General features: G+C 33.5%; 1 protein-coding gene across 3 annotated transcripts; it reads left to right on the top strand.

Annotated features, from left to right (window-relative positions):
- The first annotated feature begins 22 nt into the window (after nucleotides 1-22).
- Nucleotides 23-18,467, top strand: SPA17 (sperm autoantigenic protein 17). Of its 3 annotated transcripts, none has more exons than XM_003764344.3 (5): nucleotides 23-105; nucleotides 1,326-1,497; nucleotides 4,814-4,914; nucleotides 11,270-11,356; nucleotides 18,162-18,467. In XM_003764344.3, exons 2-5 carry the CDS (start codon nucleotides 1,344-1,346, stop codon nucleotides 18,282-18,284), a joined length of 465 nt encoding a protein of 154 aa, XP_003764392.1. In that variant the 5' UTR covers nucleotides 23-105; nucleotides 1,326-1,343; the 3' UTR covers nucleotides 18,285-18,467. The 3 variants fall into 3 exon arrangements, with proteins under 3 accessions (XP_003764392.1, XP_031816819.1, XP_031816818.1); XM_031960959.1 differs by lacking the exon at nucleotides 18,162-18,467 and adding an exon at nucleotides 11,778-11,973; XM_031960958.1 differs by having other exon boundaries at nucleotides 102-307.
- Nucleotides 18,468-18,701: the final 234 nt, after the last annotated feature.

Below are 18,701 nucleotides of genomic sequence, written 5' to 3'. Positions count from 1 at the left end.
GCCCTGTTCAGCCGCCGTAGACGGAGAATTTGTAGAGAAAACGGTTACCCGGCAACGAGAAGAAACAACCGGAACCATCGGCACCGGCAGCCGGAGAAAGGAGAGGTAAGGACGGTAACCTGTCTACTCTCTCTCCGCAACTGTTGGCCGCCTTTTTGCCCTTTTCCCGTCTCCTTTTTGCCAAAACTCCCCGACCTCTGAAGGCGACTGCTGTTTACATCCCGGGACCCGGGGTGGCTCGTTCCCCGACAATCGGAGATCTTCTCAGTAACGACTCCCGGTCTTGGGAAATCCCGCCTCAGAAAAGGTCGCCACCGGCCCCCCCAATCTCTAATAGGCTCAGGAGTCGTCGTCCCTTTCGCTTCTCCGGGCCCCGGACTTTATCTCCCAGCCAGGCCCGAGATCTGAGAGGGAGGGACCAACTCTCAAAAGCGATCCAGACTTCCCTCTGCTACACCCACTTTTCCCTGGGCCTTGGTCGCCCCTTTAATTTCCCATTTCCAGGGACTTCATTCCTACTTCCAAACTGCTTCCTCCCTCGTCTCTCCTTTTCCCAGCTAAGAAACCAAGATGTTAAGTGCCTTTGACATCGTCTTAAGACCGATTCACCCTTCTCTTAAAATAACGTAAACTTCTGCTGCAAGATGGGAAACTGGCCAACAAACACAAGGACTCCAAAACCTCCGAGATTTGAGATTTCTGTTTCACCCCCCCCCCCCCCCCCCCCCCACATGGCAGCTTAGCTCATCTAGAGAGTGACCACCCCCACCCCCACCCCACCCATCCCGTGCAGAAATAGATGAGGTAAAAAGATTGAATTTGAGTCTTTCATCACTTGGGTTTGATATGGTGAAGGGCCTCTAAATTTGTCCTAGTTCCTGAGCAAAATTTTCCTAAAAGTTTTTATTTGCAGATAAGATCATCTCATCTTCTCCAAAACTAGGCTCTGCAGCCGTTTATAATTATAATATTTAATTAACTAACTTCCAATTCACCTCAACACAGACATCTCTGGGAAGTAAGAAGGTATCTAGTATGATTTCTCCCATGTAAACGCAAAGAAATTAAAATTCAGAATTTAAAAAGGATTTACATAATATCATCTAAAGATTTGGCCTATTAAATGGGTCTTCTTTGCAATGTTCCCTCATCTATGGAAAGCCTCTTTGAATGTATAAATGAGCCTGGTGGTGTGCTCAGGAAAAATTGAAGTATAAAGTATTTGTCTATCAGAAATCATTTGCTTTAGGATTTTAAGTGTGTAAAGGAAGTCCAGAAATAGAGGTTAAAGTCAGTACTCTTTAATGAATCTCTGTGTACAATAGGCAGTTCCTTCCAAAGAGATGTCGATTCCATTCTCCAATACGCACTACCGAATTCCACAAGGATTTGGGAATCTTCTCGAAGGGCTGACACGGGAGATTCTGAGGGAGCAGCCGGACAATATTCCAGCTTTTGCAGCAGCATATTTTGAAAACCTACTAGAAAAGAGAGAGAGTAAGCTTTAAAATGGGCCTTTTAAAGTGCATAGTGGTTGTTTTTTAAGTTAAAAACTAATCATTTGATTTTTAAGTTAAATTTGCTTAAGAAAATCTATATAGATAGGTGACATTCAACTATAAGGTTTTGGTATTTCATGCAGTAGTCAAAAATGTGCCCTTTAGGCAGATACCCTTCCATTATAAAAGATTTCCTTGGTTTCACTGTATGCCATTTTCCTAATTTTAATCTGTTTCTTTTTGTTCTTCATAATTAGCCCTTCAAAGAGTTATTTAGCAAGATAGGATTTCATTCAATGGTACTCCTCAGCTTTCATACAGATTTCACTTTAAATCACTGGCTGTTTATCCTATTCTGAAAAATCTCCATGAAAGAAATTCCTTGACCTCCCTAACATATCCAAATATTTCTCACTTAAAAGTAGAGTGTTCTATAAGAGAGAATCCTACACAGTTTAAGTGGAGCATAATTATGTTTTCCCAAGGTTATTTTGAACAAATCCTACATCAAAAGAAATTATACTGCTTTGAAAAGGAAACTGCCCAGCAGCTATTTTGGTAGCTATTTTGTTGTTCAATTCCCCATTTCCAATCTCTCCCTACCAATGTTCTCATCTTCTTAAAACCTCAATTTAATTCCCTGAGACACAAGGGTTTGCCTTTTTAGCCAGTGACTAGTTAAGAAAAAAGGCAAGCAAACTTATTTCACTTCTACGTTCAGAATTCTCAGGTTATGACCCATTTAAGTTAATAAGATCATATACTCAAGATAGCAAATAACCAAAACAGGTAACTCAATGACAAACTGGATACAGCCCTAGGTCTGAAATCCAGGAGACTCATTTGATCGAGTTCAAATCTGGCCTCAGACACTTAGCTGTGTGACTCTGAACAAGTTAATTGACCCTGTTTGTCTCAGTTTCCTCATTTGTAAAATGAATTGACGAAGAAATGGCAGAACTACTCCAGTATCTCCGCCAAGAAAACCCCAGATAGGGTCATGAAGAGTTGGGCATGACTGAAAACAACCAAACACCATTATCCAAGAGTTATTTTGAAAGGTGCTAAAAGTTATATTAAAGCCTAATCCTGACTGAGACAGCTCTTTTTTTAAGCTTCACCAAATAATAGCCTTAATAACCCTTGTCCAATAATGGGGTAAAGTGACTGGAAAAACCCACATGTTTCACATAGATCTTGTTTTAGTTCATTTTAGGGAAAAAGAGATGATTACCTCTCTGAGATTGATTTAATTCAAGTAGCATCTCTCCTACACTAAACATAGTTTAAATTTTTGCCCCTTCCCAGCATTATTAGGAATCTGCTGAGTACACTTTTTTTTCTGTGAATCACTGATCATTTAACTATCTAAATATTATGATTAGATGATGGCCTAACAAGAGACATAACTGCCTTTCAATATTTTGATATATTTTCTAGAGGAGAAAAATGAGAAACGTAGACTTCAGGATAAGATGTGTGAAGCATTATAAGCAGTAACTTAATTATATTTTAATACAACATTAATTTTATAAGTTAAAGCAATGCAAAAACTTTATTTTTTATTAATTTTGTATTTTATTTTTTCATTTTATAATCTTAGAACTCATTAACCTTTTATTATACAAATATTGAATCACTATTTCCAGATCACAGTAATTAAAGGATTCCCAGATTAATGATCTCTAGGCACTAGTCTTTCAGCTAATACTACTTAAATACTTTGATGCAGATCACAGTCCCTCTATATTTTAACAGACTGCTTCTTGAGTTGCTATAATTAAAAAGAAATCATCACTTGATGACCAACACACTGTGGGGATATGCCTTTTTGAATTTAGACTGGAGCTTTATGCTTTACTGACATGAAATTTCAGAACCAATGATCACTTCCTCACCATGATATCATCAGAGTAGGACTTATGTGGACTTAATAAAAGCTCATGTTCCACAAGTATAAATTTTCTAGCTCTTTCCATGTGCTTGAAAAATAATTACATTTTTTAAGAGCATAAACTTAGGTCCTTTCCAGATGATAGAGAACCTACTAGAAGAATAAAATGAGAACCAAAAAATGACTGATCTAAAAGAGATATAACTGATTTCAGATCTGAATTACTTTCTTTCTATACTCCTTTTCTTTCTTTTCTCCCAAATCTCTTCCTTCACCCAACTTTCTCTTTGACATTTTATATTGGGGGAAAAAAAACACTCCTAATATTACCCTCAGAAAATATTGAGACTATTATGTATAGTGAGTTTATTTATTATTATCGGATATTGTAAGCTTATGTCCATTCTTTGCATACCTTTTGTTTTTTTTTAGATTGACTCTATGATTTCATTAGTACAGAAAGTTTCCTATAAAAAAATTCCCTCTATCAATGTAAACAACACCCAGAGAATTCACTGGGGAATTATTGAGAAAAAAGATGATTTGCCTAGTTAATATGTGTAAGAGAAGCAAGATTTGAATCAAACTCTTAGTGGGTTTGAAAGCCAGTTTTGATACCCCTACTTTGTCAACACTGTTTTTCATGTACACTTCCAATGTAATAATACTAGCTTCTACAAAATAATTTGTGCTACAAGTTATTCAGGACGTTACAGAACTGTATTTTTATCTGTCACATAGGAAGTCATGAAAGCTTAATAGAAATTTTCTAATATTAATCATCAAGATTCTCAGAGAACCATCGTAGAGAGCTTTCTCTCTAAATCAAAGTTTTAACTGAAGCAATACAGAAGGCTACATAACTACATTTCTCTTCTTCCTCTTTAGGCCTTAACCTAATTATCAATTTTTTTGTATTGATCCTCTTTCTCTTTCATTTTTCTTCTAATTTCATTTTATCTCCTATCCTGTCTTGCTCCCACTGTGTAAAATGATTATCTTCCCACTAAGACAATATTAAAAGGTAGTCAGGTGTGGTGTTAGTAGTCAGCATATTGTCTTTAGGTGTTTAGTATTATATTTGGTGTATTTAAATCTTGCCTCATATACATACTAATGTGACCCTGGGAAATCCCTCTCCACTTCATTTTGTTCATGTGTAAAGTGGGAATAATAATAGCACCTGGCTCAGATCAAAAGGGATAATATACAAAAAGTGCTTTGCAAACCTTATATAAATCCTACATAAATCTTAACTATTATTACTATAAACAGATACTAATCTCTTACACTAAGCACTATGCCAATGTGTTTTTGGCTAACAGCAAAATAAAACTGTAATTTGTCAAAAAGAGTTTGCTTTTACTATATTCTGAGTTTACCATGATAAGCCCACAATAATTCTTAATATCTTTTTCAGAAACCAGTTTTGATCCAGCAGAATGGGGAGCTAAGGTAGATGACCGCTTCTATAACAACCATGCTTTCAAGGTACAGCCCACTGGTGCTACTGAACCTAAGGTCAGTAAAGCTCTGTTTTCCTGACTAACGTTACCTAGATATGATTAGTTTCTCTCAATAATTATGAAATACATCATAGATATCTAACCAAATGAGATTTTTTCCTGTTTTTTTATAATAGCTTTTTATTTTTCAAAATGCATGCAGAGACAGTTTTCAACATTCATCCTTGCAATCTTGTGTTCCCAATTTTTCTCCCTCCCTATCCACTCACCCTTTCTCTAGACAATCTAGACAATCTAGCAAGCAGTCTAATATGGAGTAAACATGTGCAATTGAATAAGAGATTTTAAATGCCTTTTTTTCTGGCCACAAATTATACTCTGAAAATCCAAGACTTAAGACACTGTTAACTTGGCTTGTAGTAAATATAAATCTAGAGACAGAAAGACTGTTCATGCAACTTCAGCAAGAAATAGTTTAATTGAAATGATGATATTAAGCATTATTTTCCTCCTCCTAGTGACAGATTTACCTTGCTTATTCCATATTTTGTACATGCCCCATTCCTTATAAGAACATAAGTAGTTCTGTAACTTTGAACAAGTCACTTAGTCTCCTTTAAACTGTAATTCACCTGTAAATTGGAAGGTATAGATGATTTTCATTGTCCCATCCAACTTTAAAATTCTCTGATTCTGAGATCACAGACTAGTATTAGGGATGCAGGGCCTAGAATAATGGAATAGAATTTTTCTCTATCTGAAACTAATTGGGCCACTGTGATATCATTAGAACAGTACATCTATCTGAGGTGACTGGCAGCACTATTGGCCACTGTGCACCTGCAAAATACTAGGACACAAAAAGAAAAACCAAGTTTGGCATTTTGAAAACTTCCCCAGTGGACTTGGGAAAATGTTATTTTAAAGTCTTTATGTTTATCAAGTAGTTTCAGGATACTTCTCTTTTGAATACAAAGCCTTTTTATAATTGGGCAATGAGTCATGTCTGTTGAATGGACTTCAAAGCCAAGTTATGACTTAATATTTGTTATTATAAAGGAATATTTCAAGTATCAAACGAAATATAATATTCGTAAAGGCTCAGTGCAGTGCCTGACATACAATAGAAACTTAATACTTTTTTTCTCCCTTCATCCCTCCTCCCAAGCATCTGGAAGAGTCAAAAGTAAAAGAAGCCCCAAAGACAACACAGACCAAACTTTTCACAACCTCTTGTCTGATAAGTGATCCTCAGACTTTTCTTAAAGACTAATATTGAGGGGAACTCCATCACTTCCATAAGGGACACGTTACCCTTTTAAATAGTTTTGTTGAAAGGTTCTTCCTTCTGCCAAGCTTCAATGTGTCTCTGCAATTTCTTGCCATTACTCCTAGATCTGTTCTCAGGCAGGCAGAAATACTAGTCACTTTTTCACAATAGTCTTTAAAATATTTGAAGATTGTTATATAAGTTAATATTTAGTTTGCAAATAAAAACAGTAAACATCACAGTATCAATCAAGCAGAGATTCTTGAGATGCTCGACTAGGGACAAGTTGACATTAAATCATTAAGGATACTATTTTTTGTGTCCAGTCAGTTCTGAATGCAACCGTATCATCACCTTCCACATTACCTCCACATACTTTTCACAAGTATAACAGGATAAATTCTATCAAATTTCTTTTTTAAAAATCTAGACTACCTTTTATCTACCGAATTCTCTTGATAACTAACCTAGCAGTCCTAAAAAAGGAAGGTGAAATTTGTCTGGCATGATGTGTTTTGATGAATCCATTCTTGTCCTTTGTAATCAGCACTTCCTTTTCTAAATATTTACTAACCATTACTTTAAATCATCCATTATCTACTTTTGCCAGGAACATTATAATCATTACTACTGGCTTATTGTTTGTACATTATCTTTTTTTTTTTAATTGGAACATTTGCTCTTCTCCAGTTTTGTAGTACTCCTCCTATTTTCCACAATCTTCCTTTAAAAAAAAATTTCAATTTTATTTCATTTTTAGTTCCAAAATATCTCCCTTTCCCCACTCCCATCACACATTGAAAAAACATGAAATACCTAAACTAATTTACAGAGATGTAATTACATACTATAAATTTCCTGGTGGTAAGGGGTGTGGGAATGGAAGCAAGAAAAAATGTCATTCTGTACTCTGAATCCATCAGACATCTATTTGGAGATACATAGCATTTTTCATTATAGATCCTTTGTAATTGTAGTGGGTCATTGTGTTGATCAAAGTTAACTAAGTCTTTGACAATTGATTATGGATCTGTTCACTTTATATCAATTCATATAAACTTTCCCAGGTTCTTCTCAAAAACTATCCCCATCATCATTTCTTATAGCACAGTAATGCTTTGTCACATAATATATACTGTAACTTGTCCAGCCATTCCCCACTTGCTAGACATCTCCATTTCTAATTCTATGCCATCTTTACAGTCTTTCAAAGGTTACTGAGAATGGTTCAGCAATCACATTTGCCAGTTCTTTCAGTGCCTGAAGATTTAGTTCATTGGGCCAAATGACTTAATTAATGGCAGCTATGTGCTCTCTTTACTCTTTCCTCCCATATATTTTGTTTGAGCTTTTTGTCTCCTTTCCAGTTTAGAGATATTCTACTTACAAAGAAAACATGTATGTGTCTGCACAGTTTATCATTCATTATCTTATCTCATCTTCTTCTCCCATATGTCTATAATATATACTGTTATCACTATTCTATACCATTCTCTAAAGATATTTTAATATCTTTAGCTTTCTTCATTGCTATCAGCTCAGAATGAGCTTTAGGATTTTTACATTATTCTTACATGATTGTGCCAACATTTTGTATTCATCCTCTGTTACATAGTCTCCATATTTGATACATTTCTTTTTAAAAGAGAGCTTAAGAAGAACAACTGCAGAGTTGAAATATCCATGAGTAATATTAAGATCATAGATGTAGCACTGAAAGAGACTTTAGAGTCCATCAAGCACATATCTCCATATTTGCTTTTAATCTGTGTTTTGAACTCATTAATATATTTCCTCTTTCTATCCAAATGATCTGTAATTGACTTTAAAATAATATTGCATCGAAAGCAATTCCAATAGATTTTGGATAGAAAATGCTATCTACATCCAGAAAAAGAACTATGGAGATTGAATGTAAATCAACACATGCTATGTCTACTTCTTTTTTCTGTTGTTTTTTTTTCTCTTCCATGGGTTTTCCCTTTTGTTCTGATTTTTCTCTCCCAACATAATTCATAAAGCAATGTATATTAAAAAAAAAAAGTCAAAAAAGACAATAAATAAAGACAAAAAAAAATATTGCTTCAGCTTTTGTCTCCCTTCACTTAACATATTCCACCATGCTTTCCTCTATTCTTGGTTATCCCCACTTGATTTTATATATAGTGTCATTGCACCTTCTCTGTATCATAGTCATGTTTTTTATATATCATGTTTCTTTTGAATAAGGTATATTCTCACTTGACAGATAGATAAATATATGTGTGTATATATAGCCATTGCACCTTCTCCACCTTTTACATATCATGTTTCTTTTGAATAAGGTATATCCTTCCAAAGCCACATATGAATTCATCTCACTAAGTCATAATAAAGCGTATGAAATTATATTTGCCTCAATCCATTGGACTTCCTACTACACAGATGTAGAAGCATCTGAACCATGGGTTTTATTCCCTTCTTGTAGCTTATGAATATCTGGGTTTATCCACTGCAATTCTTGCCACATTTTCTAACATCGTAGCTTGATGGATATATATTTGGCTGTCTTCTACCTTCTCCTTGCTTTTTTCTAATCCTTGTGATTAGATTTGGAAGACTTCAATTAAGAATCATAACTAGGAATTTTAAATTTGGTTCAAAAACAATTTCAGGAGAGGGCAACAGTACCAGACAAAGGATAAGCCAACCATAGGTTCAGAATTGCTTAGAGAGAAAACTTATATACAACATTCCCTATTGGCTAAAAATACTGAACCCATACTCCTCACCTTCCTACCATCTCTCAAGTACCATCATCACTATCATATCCCTTTCTGGAGTCCACCTTCACCTGCAACCTTTGTGAGGTACAGACCATTGGAGAACTATAATGTAAATTCAACAAGCATTTATTAGATTTTTTTCTTCATGTAAGAAACTGTCGTAAGTAATGGAAATAAATGGCAAAAATCACCTTCAAGAAGCTAACATTCTACAAGGGATTTAAAACATACACAGATAAGTATTTTCAGAAGTGAATGTGGGAAAGCATTAACAACTACTGGTGGACAAATGAGGACAGGTCTTGTAAAAGAAGTAGCACCTTAGCTGAGCCCCCAAAAAAGAACACCAGAAATTCTGGGATTCTAAGAGATTCAGTTGAGGTGAAAGAAAACTTCAAACATGAAAGATAGATTTTGCAAAAAAGCACAAAGGCATGAGAGAGAATTCTAAAGAGGGATAGTAGGTAAGAAGAGAACCTAATGTCTTCCTCATTATAGACCAAAGTAAAGAACAGCAACAGCAGCCAACAAAAACACTGCAGGATAGCTAATATCATTCACATTTATATTGTGTTCTACAGTTTGTGACATGCTTTTTACATTTCATTTATCCTTCACAACAATTATCTTTCACAATATCCTTCACAACAGGCTATGCTATGATTATCACACCCCCATTTTACATAAGAGTAAACTGAACTAAGAGAAGTCAGTAAATTTGTCCAGTCACAGCGCTAAATTAGTGCCTGAAGTAGGTCTTCCTGACTCAAATCCAGCACTCTGTCCCTTCTATTACCTATTCCCAGGCTCTTCATTTATTAATCTGATTATATGCCACTATTACAATCCAGGTTAATTATTTTACAAATCTCCAAAAACAAAAAGGGGAGGAAGTAATTTTATTTTTATTTAATGGTTTCAATAACATATTTAACCCTTTACTTATTATTCTCACCTATATATATAGTTTTAAAAAGACATGAAAGTAACAGAGTACATAATGGCACTAATAATAAACCTTTAGATTGTGACAGGCAGTAATAATTCAAATTGTCACAACAGCCTATTGGTAGAAGTACTACACAAAACCCTATTTTGCTGATAACAAAGAGGCAGGAATGATCAACTCTAGATCTATGTAGCTGAGAAAGAAGAGAAAACACACAAGCACTCCTAAACATGCACTGGCCCAAAGTCCTAGTCTACTTCAGACAAATATATTTTTATCATTTTTTGTTATGCTGGATCTCAGACCAGAAAGCTTGCATTTCTATATTTTGAATTGTAATCAAGCAATTCAAATACTGTTCTCAGATACCATCTTCTTAATCAATTTATTGATCTCTTTCTAGATCTGTCACTGTCTTCTAAAGTCCTAGCCTCCAAAGTGTTCAGTTTGATGCCTAGGGTCTTTGAATTCCTTGTGGTAGAATTGTTTATAATCCTCAGAAATTGGAAATAGTTATTTGGACTGGCAAACCTTAATAATGGTTTCTGAGAAGCTGATTATTATCATCACATTCACAAATGCCTAAATTCTCTGCTTAGGTAGTCATGAATCACCAGGCTCCTAACAGCATCCCATTCCTTTGCGATGACTTTTCCTTAGAAGTTTAATTCAAGGGACTTACTCTTTTTCTGAACCCTTTGAAAACTGAACTTCTAAAATCTGCCATGCATGTCAAATTATGCCCAATTTCCATCAAAATTCCAAAGTCCTCCAAATCACTTTCACTTATCCTCCTTTTCCTTCTTCAGGTCAGAGTCTTCTCCTATATATACAATCTTCTTCCCCCAGAAGCTAAAAGTAGCAATAGTCATTTTCTCTGGTATATAGAAAATTCCTTTATCCCTTTATAGTAAAAAGTCTTTCATTTAGCCTTTACCCACAAATTTCATCAACCACAACAGGTGGACCTTATATATACCTTATGCCATGTATAGAACACAGTAGTATTTAGTTGCTATTTTTTAGCGATTTGAGCACTTTATATTTTGTGCATGGTTTATTATAATGTCATCAGCATGTGATATAAAGTACTGTTTTAGTAGTTAGGTACTTCAAGAAAAGAAATTCACTGGAACTAGACAATAATCTTCTAAAATGAAAAATTGAAGCCTTTTAAGTGATTTCTTGTGTGTTGTTTATTTATTCCTATTTTTATCATTCTTGCTCATTCTTTCCTGCTTCAATTCATTTTAGTTTAGGTATTTAAGAAGCTCCTACTGTGTGCAAGGTAATGTGCTTTCCTATATTTTACTTATTTTAGATTTTTCTTTGATCTTTATCATTCCATTTAATTTACTCTTAAACAATTTGGGGCATTTTGACTTGAGATTGTGAATCTTACCTACTTGATCTCTGCTTTCTAAAGGAGGTACCACCAGAAAAAAGTGCACCTGAAAAAGAGACATCTCAGGAATCAGTAAAATTTGAGCAGGAGACACAGGTATCATTTGCGGTAAGTGATTTTTTCTACATCATTCTGGATTTGCCCCAAACAGTATTACCCAACTATATTCACAACATTAATCCTATGTTATATTAGCTATCATGGGTAGCTAACTGGCTCAGTGAATAAAATTCCAGACCTCAAATCAGGAAGACTCATCTTCCTAAGTTCAGAAGTAGTCTCAGAGACTTTTACTAGCTGTGTGATCCTGAGGAACTCTTAGCCCTGTATGCCTCAGTTTCCTCATCTTTAAAATGAACTGGAAAAAGAAATAACAATTTATGCAGAGAGGACTGAGAGCACATAGCTGGTGAGTGCCATCTCAAAGGGGTGAGGGCCCTGCTAGTTGTGGTGTCACTCACAGGAAAATAGAGTCCCCTGATTTGTAGTCTAGGCAGAGGAGCAAATTCAGGCTTGTGGTACATTCCAGACTGCAGAGTATAAGAACATTCGCGGTGGCTGCAGCGCTGGGAGCCCTGATCATAAGAAGAAAGGAGTACTGCAGGGGAAGAGAGTGTGAGATGGCTTATAATTCAGGGCATGAGCCAGAAGATCAATGATCACACCTGACCTTGGATCATAGTATGCTGGAAAAATAAAAATAACAAAGATCCTCAGACCTCTGAATACAATAACAGAAAAAAAAAATCTAAAGCCTAAGGCATTATTTCCCCAGGAGCAGAACCCAACTTTATCACAAAGTTAACAGCCAAAAAATAGGCCATTAAAAATGAGTAAACAATGAAGAATCTGATCAAAGCTAAATTACTATGTGAAAGACAAAATTAGGATTCAAATTCAGAAGACAATGTAATCAAAAGAATTATTTATAAAACTTCAAAGAAAAATATTAAATGGGCACAAGCACTTACAAAGGACTTTAAAATCAAGTAAAAGAGATAGAGGGAATAAGCAATACAAGAAAATTATAAAAAGTCAACTAATTGGAAAAAAATCCAAAAACTTATGGTAGAAAGTAATTCCTTAAAAATTAGAATTGGACCAGGGGAAGCTAATGACTTCATAAGACATTAAGAAATAATAAAATAAAATCAAAAGAATGAAAAAAATAGAAGAAAATGTAAAATATTTCATAGAAAAAAATAACTGATCTGAAAAACAGATCAAAGAAAGATTATTATTATTGGACTACCTGAAAGCAATTCAAAAAAGAATCTTAATAAAGAAAAGAAATAGAGGTTAAAATAGAAAATGAAAAAAAATCCATTCACCACTGAAAAAGATCCAAAAATGAAAACTAATAGAAACATTACATAGCTAAGTTTCTTTTTGTTTTAATTAAGGGAGACGGATCAGGTTAAGTGACTTGCCCACAGGGTCACATAGCTAATAAGTGTGAAGTATCTGTGGCCAGATTTGAAGTTGGGTACTATGCCATCCAGCTGTCCTTATAGTTAAATTTCAAAGCTCCCAAGTCAAGGAAGAAAATATCACAAGCAACCAAAAAGAAACACTTCATATATTGTGGAACTAATGTCAGGAATAGATAAGATTTAGCAGCTTCTATACCATTTTGGGCAATATCCATTCTGCGATAATGATTTGATTCTAGTATAGTTTACTGGTTTGCGTTCTCCAGGATGTCTTGAGATTTCTATTTATAATAGGAGTATTTATTACCTACCAGTTTAAAAATGATAGTGAAAGACTGAAGAACATGGAATATGATATTCCAAAGACTAAATGAGCTGAGTTTGCAATCAACAATAACCTATCCAATAAAATAATATAAATCCTGCAAAGGAAAAAATGGATATTTAATAAATTAAAAACTTTCAGGCATTCTTAAGGCAATAACTAGAACAAAACAGAAAGTTTGATTTACAAATATAAGAATTCAAGAGAAACATAGGAAGGTAAACATGAGAAATTGTAAGGGATCTGATAACGTTAAAGTGTTTATTATATGGGAAGATGATATTTGTAACTCTTAAGAATATTATCTGTTTGTGGCAGGTGAAAGTTGAAATGATTGAGGATACAAAGGTTTTGATATTCTGAGCATATCGAATTAAGCAATGCATGTCAGTTTTTCCTGAATACAGGAAGAGACAGACTTTTATACATTAGAAACAATCAAATAAGATCAATTTAAAGGAAATAATACAACATTATGTCATCTGATTTCTAATTCAATGAAAGATTAGGAACTTTCCAAGTTGGAGGGGAGGGAATAGGTGCAGTTCCCTGAGGTCAGAAAAATAAATGTCCTCCTCTTCCCCATTTTGTCTAAACAGTCAAAGAAACATGGAAACAATAACTTATTGATTACTGTGTAGCCAGATTTTCAGATAAGACATAGGTGTTGCTAGAAATTTGCAATTGTGAGAAAACTCCTTGCACTTTAATCTTTGGATCTAACTGTGTTTCTAATTGAATAATCTAGATCCAAGATGAAGGATCTCTGTGCAGCAGTTTCCCAGTCCCGCGGGCTAGGTTCTGATAGTAGTACAATAATAAGTACAATTTTCTCCTAATTCCCACAATTTAGAATAAAGTTTTCTCACAAGGTAGAAGTTGAACTAAACCCATAATTTAATAGAAAGGAAACTAAGGTAGGTCCAAAATTGAGTCACAACATAAACCATTGGTTAAGATGATTTTTAAAAAAAGAGAGAAGAAAACTAAATCACTAGTATCAAAAATAAAAAAGGTGAATACACCACTAATGAAAATGAAATTAAAGCAATTATCCTAACTTATCACAGCCTTCCCAGAAAATATTAAATTTTACTTACATTTCAATTGCTTCCTGATTTTAAAACAGGTTATATATTCTATCTCTGAGTGTCCTTTGGAATTCACCTTCAATCTTGGACCCCCACGGTATAGAGATTGAAAACAGGGCTTGTTTGGTATCTTCAGGTTGGTTGTTTAAAAGCAAGTAGACAACAGAAGTAAATAAATTTCAATTTTTCGTACTTTTGGAAAAAAAACTGAAAATGGTTTAAAAATTTTCTGTTCTGCCTTTTAATTAAAAAAAAAATCACATTTCCATCCTGCAATAAATTTGTCACTCTTTAAAAAAAAAAAAAGTGAATTCTACCAAATATTTAAAAATCAACTAATTGCAACGTTAAATAATTTAGGATAATAGGCAAAGAAGAAGTCCTACCAAATTCCTTTTATGATACAAATTTTGTACTGATACTTACACCAACAGAGAAAGAAAATTATAGACCAACTTCATTAATGAATATTGATACAAAATTCTTAAAAAAAAAAAAAAAATTACTAGCTAAGAGCAGCAAGTTGGTGTAGTGGATTGAGCACCAGCCCTGAAGTTAGGAGGATCTGAGTTCAAAAATGACCTCAATCACTTAACACTTCCTGGCTGTGTGACCCTGGGTAAGTCACTTAAGCCCAATTGCCTCGGGGGAAAAAAAATTTACTGGCTAGGAGACTACTAAATATATCATAAACATTATTCATTGTGACCAAGTGAGATTTATATAGGAATGTACTTTATAAGGAAAACTACTAACGTAAGTCATTAATCAAAATCTTGTGATTATATCAATAGATACAAAGACTTGACAACATACAACACTAATTCATATTTATATTTAATATAAATAATATTAAATAATTTGAAGTATATTTCTTCAAAGCATATGGATATTATAGATTTTTTTCTTTACAATTATAATAAGCATTTACCAAAACCTATTAGCAAGCATTATCTGAAAAGGGAATAATTAAAGCTAGAAGCCTTCCCAGTAAGATCAGGAGTGAAATAAGGATGTCCCATTATCACCACTATTATTCAATGTTATACTAGAAATGCTAATAATAGCAATAAGAAAAGAAAAAGAAACTAAATGAATCAGAGGGTGCAAAAAACTCACTCTCTTGCAGACAATATGATAATATACTTGAAAAATCCTAGACACTCAATTTTTTAAATGGTTGAAACAATAATTTTGGCAAAGTATCAAGATTTATAAAGTAAACCCACATCAATTATCAGCATTTCTATATGTCAGCAATATAAAACAGATTATAAGAGAAATTTCATTTAAAATGACCATACCTAAGAGTATTTTAAACAAACCAAAAACCTTAGAAACTATGTGAATTTAAAAACTTCAAATAAAGTCAGTTTTAAACAATTGGAGAAATGTCAGTTCATTGGTAGGCTAAGCCAATATAATAAAAATGATACTTCTACCTAAACTAATCTTCTTACTCAGTACTATACTAATCAAACTGCCAAAAAAAATATCAAGCTAGGAAAAAAATGATAAAATTCATTTGGAAGAACAAAAGGTCAAGAATTAGCAAAGAAAATAATGAAAAAAAAAAGTAAACGTATCTCTAGAAGTACTAGATGTTAAACTGTATTATAAGTAGTAATCATCAAATCTGGTACAGGCTAAGAAATAGAATGGTAAATAAGTGAAATTTTTTTATATATAATATAATATATTGTGGTATCACAATATACGGTGGTAAATGAGCATAATAACCTTGTATTTCATAAACATCAAGATCTAAGCTTTTGGAGGGAAAATGGATCTATTTATACAAAAACTATACCATGTGGTTTTTTGGTGAATTGAAAATTGAGGAGGGATGCCCATCAGTTGATGATGAATGACAAAGTTGTATTATATGATTGAAATGGACTACTATTGTGCTATAAAAAATGATAAGCAGGATCCTTTCAGAAAAATGAACTGATGCAGAATGAAACGAACAGAACCCAGGAGAACAATGTACAAAAGGTAACTGCAATATTATAGTTATTCTCAGCAATACAATGATCCAAGACAAAGATTTATGATGAAAAATACTGTCTGCCTCCAGAGGAAGAATTGTTGGTATGTGAATACAGGCTGAGGTGTACTATTTTTCACTTTTTTTTTTTTTTAGTTCGGGTATACTTCCTCAAAATGACTAATACAGAAATATGTTTTATATGAATTCATGTATATAATCTATATCAAAATAGATTGCTCACCATCTCAGGTAGGGAAGAAGAGAGGGAAGGAGATAAGAATTTGGAACTTTTTTAAAAAAATTTTATGTGTAATTGGGGAGAATATTTTTAATTTTATTTTAAGTTTTTGGGATAAGTATTTGGCAAAAATTGGTGGGAAAAGTAGAAAGCAATTCTGACAGAAATTGGGTATAGACCAATATCTTATACTGTTTATCAAAATATGATCAAAAATGGATACATGACCTAAACATAAATGGAGATATTATAAGTAAATTAGAAAAGCATGGGACATATTACCTATCAGATTTATGGATAGGAGAAGAATTTATGAATAAACAAGAGATAGAGAGCATTGTGGGATATAAAATGGACAATTTCAATTACATTAAATTAAAAAGCATCTGTACAAATAAAACCAATGTAGCCAAGATAGAAGAAAAGCAAAAAAAAATGCAGAGTGGAAGGAGAATTTTATAGATGATTTCTCAAAGACTTCATATCCCAAAAATATATAAAGAACTGAGTTAAACTTATAAAAATGAGTTACTTTGATAAATGGTCAAAAAGTTATGAAGAGGCAGTTTCTAGAGGAAGTAAGTAAAGCTTGCACATAACCATATGGTTGTATATAGTATATATGTATATAGTGTAAAACACTATAAACCATTTTTGACTAGAGAAAAGTAAATTAAAACAACTTGAGCTACCATCTTATACCTGTCAGATTGGTTACAAATGGTGGTAGGAGAAAATGACAAATATTGGAGGAGATATGGAAAAACTAGAACTCTAATGCTCTGTTGGTGGAATTATGAACTAATGAAAATTTTGGAAAGAAATCTGGAGTTATGCCCAAAGAGTTATATTTATATTTACATATATCCCTTGACCCAGCAATATTACTATTAGGCCTGTTTCTCAAAGCAATCAGGGAAAAAGGAAAAAAAATCTATATGTTCTAAAATATTTTAAAGCAGCTATCTTTGTGGTGGCAAAGAACTGAAAATTGAGAGTGTATCCATTACTTCGGGAATGGCTAAATAAGTTACAGTATAAAGTTGTGATGGAATACTAATATGCTTTAAGAAACAACAAGCTTGTTGATTTAGAAAAACATTGAAAGACATGCATAAAATAATGCTTAATGAAACAAGCAGAACCTAGAGAACACTATCTACAATAATAGCAATATTGTTTGAAGAGTAATCAACTACAAAGGATTTAATGAAGTAAAGTGCTCTCTACTACTAGAGAAAGAACCAATATATGGAAGTTGGTATTGTATGATTCCACACATCTCCTATATCAAATATTGACCTCCTCTAATATGGTGTTAGAAGGGAGAGTGAGACAATTTAAAACTCAAAATTTAACAAAAAAAATAAATAAAATATATTTCTTAAAAATAAAAGTTATGTTTTTGATTAACAAATTAAGAACTTCACAAAATACAACTATGTTGCATATAAATCAAATGAAGTATTTTCTGTCTGCAACTTGTACTAACTCAGTCATCATTGCTTATTTCCCCAAATATATTATTGTTCAAGAAATAGTGTCACTCCAGAACTATTTTGAAAAAAGAAATGCCCCAATAACCCAATCATTCCCAAGAATGATTCATTTTTGTCACAAACTTATATTTAAAAGCTACAAAAAGAAAATAAAATGTCTTGAGACATTTTCTATTTGGTACATAAATTATACAAGACAATAGAGAAAATTCCCTCAGGAGGCAACATTTCTTCAGGTAAGGCATTTTCACAGTTATAACTTTTATGTCCATTTTTAATGTATCAGAAATATGGAGTGTTTAAAACCTTTCCATTCTCTTCTGCTTTAATGAAGGAGGAAGTTAATACTGATGAGGAGGCTGCTGCTGCTGCCATCAAAATCCAGGCAGCATTTCGGGGACATAAGGCAAGACAGGACATGAAGAAAATGAAAGAAAGGAGCTCTGAGGAGCAGTGAATGGAGGGACTGTTTTTATCATAGGTAGCCAGGGGAAAAAAAATTGCCCGGATCCATCATATGTGAGGTTATCATTTTTTTTCCTTAGTAAGGGAAATTTGATGTAGCAAAATGACATTTGTTGCTGTTGTGAGAATCTGTCATGAGTTTAATAAACATGCCACTTTAAACATGCCAATTTAAGATTTTGAGTTTGGGAACTTTATTTGTACTTATTCTGTAACCCTTCCCAGAGACCAGAGAACTCTTCCCAGAGAGCTTTTAATTTTATATCAGGTAGAGGAGAATTAGTTGGCTTTTCCGTCATGAGCTGAAGACAACTGGGTCTCTGGTCTAACGTTTCTCAGGCAAAATCAAATATACAATTAGAATACCTTGGAGTTGGATTAATATACTTAGTCCTCCCACAGATATTTT

This window comes from Sarcophilus harrisii, chromosome 3 (assembly GCF_902635505.1).
Source record: "Sarcophilus harrisii chromosome 3, mSarHar1.11, whole genome shotgun sequence".
Taxonomy (NCBI): domain Eukaryota; kingdom Metazoa; phylum Chordata; class Mammalia; order Dasyuromorphia; family Dasyuridae; genus Sarcophilus; species Sarcophilus harrisii.
This window is presented reverse-complemented; position numbering and strand designations above follow the sequence as displayed.

Bases quoted from the DNA above. Each gene is read 5' to 3' on its own strand.
- SPA17 (XM_003764344.3), top strand. From the start codon at position 1,344: ATGTCGATTCCATTCTCCAATACGCACTACCGAATTCCACAAGGATTT. The intron at 4,915-11,269 runs GTCAGTAAAGCT...TGCTTTCTAAAG, and splicing joins CTGGTGCTACTGAACCTAAG to GAGGTACCACCAGAAAAAAG. The intron at 11,357-18,161 runs GTAAGTGATTTT...GCTTTAATGAAG, and splicing joins AGACACAGGTATCATTTGCG to GAGGAAGTTAATACTGATGA.